This window comes from Rattus norvegicus, chromosome 12, assembly GCF_036323735.1.
Source record: "Rattus norvegicus strain BN/NHsdMcwi chromosome 12, GRCr8, whole genome shotgun sequence".
Classification (NCBI taxonomy): domain Eukaryota; kingdom Metazoa; phylum Chordata; class Mammalia; order Rodentia; family Muridae; genus Rattus; species Rattus norvegicus.
The window spans coordinates 15448806-15454672 of record NC_086030.1 but is presented as its reverse complement, the minus strand read 5'-3'; the positions used below and the strand labels follow the sequence as shown (position 1 = coordinate 15454672).

The 5867-nt window shown below is 50.5% G+C and overlaps 1 protein-coding gene across 5 annotated transcripts in view; it reads right to left on the bottom strand.

The window, feature by feature from the left end:
- Positions 1-1070: 1070 nt before the first annotated feature.
- The window catches only part of Baiap2l1 (BAR/IMD domain containing adaptor protein 2 like 1), an 89513-nt gene continuing 84716 nt past the window's right edge, over positions 1071-5867 (bottom strand). For all 5 annotated transcript variants that reach the window (XM_017598315.3, XM_063271253.1, XM_063271254.1 and 2 more), the window contains 2 exons: positions 2297-2334; positions 1071-1641 (listed from right to left, as the gene is read on the bottom strand). In XM_017598315.3, the coding sequence (XP_017453804.1) occupies positions 1566-1641; positions 2297-2334 (114 nt within the window). In that variant the 3' untranslated portion in view covers positions 1071-1565. The remainder of the gene's footprint in view (positions 1642-2296; positions 2335-5867) is intronic.

Sequence of the window (5867 nt, the reverse complement as noted above, 5' to 3'; positions counted from 1 at the left end):
GCTTGTTCTGCTTGCCCCGTGTTTTTACACACTGCCCCTCTGAAGTCTTGCCATGGGAGATGTCACAGGCCAAGGCCATCTTCTGGTCTTCAGGTGACACTCCGGCAGAGAACGTGTGTTTGAACTCTCCTTTATTACTGACACTGAACAGATGTCAGGGTAAGGTGGTGTGAGGGAGACCCAGGGCAAGAGGGCACACCCAGCAGACTGGCTCCTGTACTTGTGCGCCAGAGCCAGGATTCCAGGTCTCAGCTCACCCCTCCTGCTTTACATATCTGAAAGCCATACTTGGCTTGTTCCCTCCTGCGGAAACAGGAGGCTTCCCACCTTATACCCTGCATGTAGGCTGGCCACAGGGAGAAAAGGGAACTATGGCCCTGTCCCCTATCAGGGCAGGCTAACCCCCTCACACAGTGACAGGATAGCTCCACAGGGCACGACCCAGACTTTGTAATCTAGGGGTATCGGCATGGACGAGGTTGCCATGGGGCCATCAGGTTTGGCCCCCCATGTGAGCCTGCCGCTGCGTGGCCCAGCTGGAAAGGATGGCGTTTCTAGACCCTGACCAATTAGCAACTGGAGGAAGATGATTTCTGGTGAGATCCAAAAAACCGATCAGCAACAAGCTGTGGATCAGTGGCTGCCGCAGGTGGATTTTAATTGCTGTTCTAGAAAAGGTCTACATGTTAGGCAGGCAGGACAGACTGATCTCTGGCTTCTCTGTGCAGTGGCCTGGGCCTGGATGCTGGTCTCAGCTGGAAGTCTGAGTGTGGGACAGTGTTGGGCTGGAATGGCGGCCACCCCTCCTGCCCACTGGGCTTCAGAATTGCTGTTTACAGGCAAGTAGCTGACTAAAAACTGAACTTCAGGAGGGGTCCCCAGAAGTAATGGTGGGGGTTTGGTCACCCAGTTTATTGAGACCCTGCTTGGCAACCTTTGTTACGCTGAATTCTGTAGCTCCTGGAGATAACTGACAAATGCCAGTGAAGCAGGCCACTGTAAGCGCTCTGCAGCCGTCCCCTCATGGATGTTGGAGTTCTACTTGTTTAATCAAAAGGTTAAGGATTGGGTCATTTAAAAAATTATATTTAATATAGTTCCATAATTTACATTGCTTACTGGATTTGCATGCTCTGATGCAAACCTATACAATATTTTCTTTAGATGAGCATCATACTGCATTAAGAACACAGGCTTTATTTTATAAAACTCCGGTCTTACTTGCATTCAGCTACAGAAAGCCAGGCACTAAAGCATACCCCTACTACCCCTTAATCTGGCTGTTTCCTTAAAAATTAAAAAGAACTGGAGCCAAACTGACTGTTTTTAAATAGAAAAGAAAACACTTCAAACGATTCATTTATGCACTAAGCTACTCATTTACCTTAAAGACAAAATTGTGTAAGCCCAGCTCTATCAAACAGAAAATACATTGATTTGCTCAAGTCGGGGTTCATTGAGATCAGGCACCCTCTGCGGGCTTTGTCAGTGCCTGCACTTGTCCAGCAGTGAAGACCTATCGCCCTGCAGGTGAGAGAACCACTCCGGCAGGGTCCTCTGCATTTTCACCGGATGATCGGTGCCGATCGGTCATTGGTCACTGTCGGCCGGAGTTTCACGGTGGCAAAGGGGTTTTCTCCACTGCAGGGGAGGAAAACAGACATACTAGACCAACAACGACAGCAAAGCCCCCAGGGCAGGACTTAAATGACATTGTGTGTGTTAGGGGGGCGTGTGTGTTAGGGGTGTGTGTGTTAGGGGCGTGTGTGCACGCTGGATGTTACTCAGGTGTTTTCCCTCATATCCACCTTCCATTTTGAGATTGGAATTCAGTGTTTCTGTGGGTTGACCATTGAAGTGTCCAGAATCTGTCTGTTTTCCCCTCTGGTGCCGGGGACCAGCATGCCCTGCTGATGTCCTGCTCCTCTGTGGGTGCTGGGGGTTTGGACTCAGGTCCTTTGTATGCTTGTGTAGGGAAGACTTCAATATTACATACAAACCGGGACTGCCCGTTCTGAGCACAGGTGTCCGGCAACTTACTGTGCCAAGCTAGGGAACAAGTCCTACACAGGTGCTTTAGTCTGACAGAAGGAGTGCTGGAGGACGGGTCACTGTGCCATGGGTTATACCTGAGCCATGCTGCTCTGTCCCTCTGCACTCCATCCTGGACTGTCTAAAGCTAGTGAGAGCAAGGAACCTCAGTTTCCCTGTCTCTGAGGGGCCTGTGGGGCTCTACTGGTCACTTCCTTAGCAGTCAGGACATCATCACACTGACCTGTGCACAGGGTATACATACCTGAGGAATGGTGGCTTCGCGGTCCCATTTGAGTCACTCTGGGGAGAGACAAAGATTATGGAAGGCTTGAAATTGGAACATTCTTCTAAGACCCACAGGGAAAGGCAGGCAGAGTTAGGTTTAAAGCCACCCGTGGGGCTGGAGATGCGGTTCAGTGAATGATGTTGTTCATGTAGATAATCTGAGTCAGTTCCCAGCACCGGCACCTACATATAGGCTCAAAGGCACCTGGAATCTGCTCTCGGGCTCGAGCGCACACATGCACACACATAAGTAAAACTAAAGCTATTCATGTTTAAAACATCCTGTGATCTCACATTGAGAATGCCTCATATTTAAAGTCGTTCAAAAGAATAAGCCAAGAGGAGCTTATCTTAGAACTTTGAGGGCCCTCTGCATGTCAGAAAGTGGAGTATGAGGTGCCTGGGAGTGTGGCAATAATGTTCACACAGGGGTCGTCCTGAAACATCCTGGATGCTCACAGAAACCCAGACCTTACTGAATTAAACACCAGAGCATAGCATGGAAGAACACACTTGCAGATACGCCTCAGACCCACACTGGGGCGCTATAGTAACTGGTCATGCCCCACACCCTTTTTTGAAGTGGTGTCCTCAATAATGACATGAAGGTTACTTAGTTTGGGAAAGTGATGCTAACTGTTAGAGCCAGCCATCTGGGGACCTGGAGCGAGGCTTGGTAGAACACTTAGCATATAGGGTTCAATGCTGGAGAAGGGGAGATTAAGAGGGGTGGGGGATTCTGAATTGAGGATCTGTCCCAAGGCCTGCAGGTGCATGGCAAAGCGCTGGGCCCCTCCCTCCGGCCACCTCTAGGCTGTTGGCTGGGGACTGGTGTGTCAGTGCCACCTTTCTGGAATTCTAAGTCTTACCGCCTTAAAATCTTTCCTGCTGTCCTCTGAGATCACTGAGCACATGGAACTGACACAGCACCACCCAGCAGAGGGCAGAAGAATATCACCTACTGCACCGGAGCCCAAGTCCTGGAAAGCTTCCTAGTTTCTCAGTAGTCTTGGGCACTTGTAGATTCAAAGCAAGTGCTTCATGTGCTAGTGTGTGTTCTGAGGCTGAAGCCTGGGCCAGGCTCCTCCAGGCCAGCATCTCTGAATCCTGGAATTCACCTGATAGACACACTGTCTCAGCCAGAGGCAGGCTGGAGGCACCTGGGCCGTGACCTCAGCCTCTGGGTTGCCTGGAGTCAGCAGTCATCTAGCACAGGACTTCATGTATATCGTCAGAAGCACAAAGCGACTGCCTGGCTTGGCACATCTTAATCAGGCTTGAAGTGGTGTTAAGTGATTTCTTCCTGCAGGGCCCTCGGTTGCTCTGGACAAGTCACCTCTGATGTAACTTCATTTGATAGGGTGATTAAGAGACAATTTATGATTTCTTCTTAAAGAACATCAGGAGGGCTGGCCTGTCGATTGCCTGCTCAGATCGCCGGCATGATTGGACTGCCTGGAGCAGTAAGCCAGGCAGCAGCCTCAGTCTGGAAGGAGCCTCTGGGTGCCCAGAAGGCAGACCAGAAATGCAGCCTTGCAGCCCCAGGCTGCCTCACTTCCCATAAGCAGACTCTTCCCACAGGAAATGGCTGCCTTCTGTTTTCCTCTGGGCAAACACTGACCTATCCTGTGTGGCCTTAGGAGGACAGCACCAGATGCTCAACTGGAAACTATAAGGCTCTCTCTCCACCTGACAGCACCGCACCTGCTAAAACCTGCCTAAAACCACAAGCTCAGTGCATCTTAAGGTGCCCTCACCAACACGCTCTGAATGGGTCTCTCTTACAGCCCCAGGTAGAAACAACCAAAAGTCTGACAGAAAACTAGCGCTTGACTGTCATCCAGTCTGTCCCTGTGAGATCCCCATGCCAGGACATGGGGATCCTGGTCTTAGAGAAGAGGCAATGATGCCAGGACATGGGGATCCTGGCCATAGAGAAGAGGCAATGACTATGGGGCACACACAGAGGGTCCTGGGGATCTGAGAATGTTGTTTCTCAATCTGCTGCTGATCCTACAACCATTTCAAGAAAATTCACTTCCAGGCCAGGCAGGTCTGGTATCCAATGCCCATATGCCCAGCACTTGGGAAGCTAACACAGGAGAAGAGTTCGAGGCCAGCCTGGGCCACATAGTGAGCCCCTGACCTAATTCCCAAAGATCTAGGGATGTAGTTCAGCTGGTATTATTCACGAGGCCCTGGGTTTCATTCCCAGAACTTCATAAACTGGTCATAGTGGCATCAAGCATCTCAGTACCATGGAAGTGGAAGCAGGAGGATCAGAAGTTCAAAGTCATTCTTGGCTACACAGCAAATATTATGCTAGTGTGGACTATATGATCTTGTTTTTAAAAAATGAAAAAAAAAGAGTGTACTTACTCTTTATGTGTTATTCCTGTGCTTGGTGCATGAACTTGTATATTTTAATAAAGTATTTACTTAAAAACCAAGTACCGTGACTGGTGGTTTGGTGTGATGGCGTACAACAGTGTGAAAGTGACACGTTCACTAGAAAACTGTACTGTGCGTTTTGGATGTGGTCTTTTCCTGGGCTGGTGGTACATGATACAGTCCCCTCCCATGGGATGCTCAGGTAGCGCTGAGACAGCGTCTGGCCCTCTGCAGTGTGCTGCCTTACTACGCTAGGATGGGCCATAGCTTAGGGGACCAGGCGTTTTCAACTTCCAACAGGTATTTCAGGACATCACGCCGCAACAAAGACAAGTTTTCAGGCAGCTTCTCCTCTGCCTCAACCCTCCAGCAGCAGTCTAATTTCTAGACCAACTTTGAGTGCTGTCCATCAGGGTGACTTCAAAATACACCATTATGGGTTGGGGATTTAGCTCAGTGGTAGACCCTGGGTTCAGTCCTCAGCTCCGGGGGGGGGGGGGGGGAACCAAAAAAAAAAAAAAACCAAACAAAATACACCATTACTGTTTGCCTATCTTAGCTGGCCTACCTCCCACTTCCTAGACAGGAAGGACTGCTGCCCCCAAGCCTGCCCTCCCCACTCCCCTTCCCTGCAGTTGGGGGTACCATGGCAGACAGGCAGGGCCTGTCACCCATGCTGTGCCATCTCCTGACAGCTAGTGAAGGTGCTGGCCCCTGAGCACACAGAACAAAATGGGATGATGCAGGCCAAGCCAAGGTGCTCAACTGGAGCCAGGCAGGCCATTAGGGAATGGGCCAATTTGTCTCTAAAACGCCAGGGCAGCAGTGGCCTTGAGTCTGGAAAGGGCAATGACCAACAGGAGGTAATGGGCAGGGCCGGGGTGCAGACACTCTGACTACCCAGTGCACATGTTTACGTACACTGGTCACTTGCTTTCTGTCCCACTGTCCCCTTCCTACTGTACAGAGGTCGTTGTGGAGATGCACAGGGCCAAGAGCTCGACCCCTTACAAGATGGTCTCAGTTTAACCGAACACGACTCGTTCTTTAGGAAGACACTTTCAGGAGTAAAGGGCTATGCGACCCAGGGTGGGCGGGGTCCTGCTGAGGAAGCCTAAGGGACTTGGGACACCTCGTAAAGATGTCCATTTCAGTAT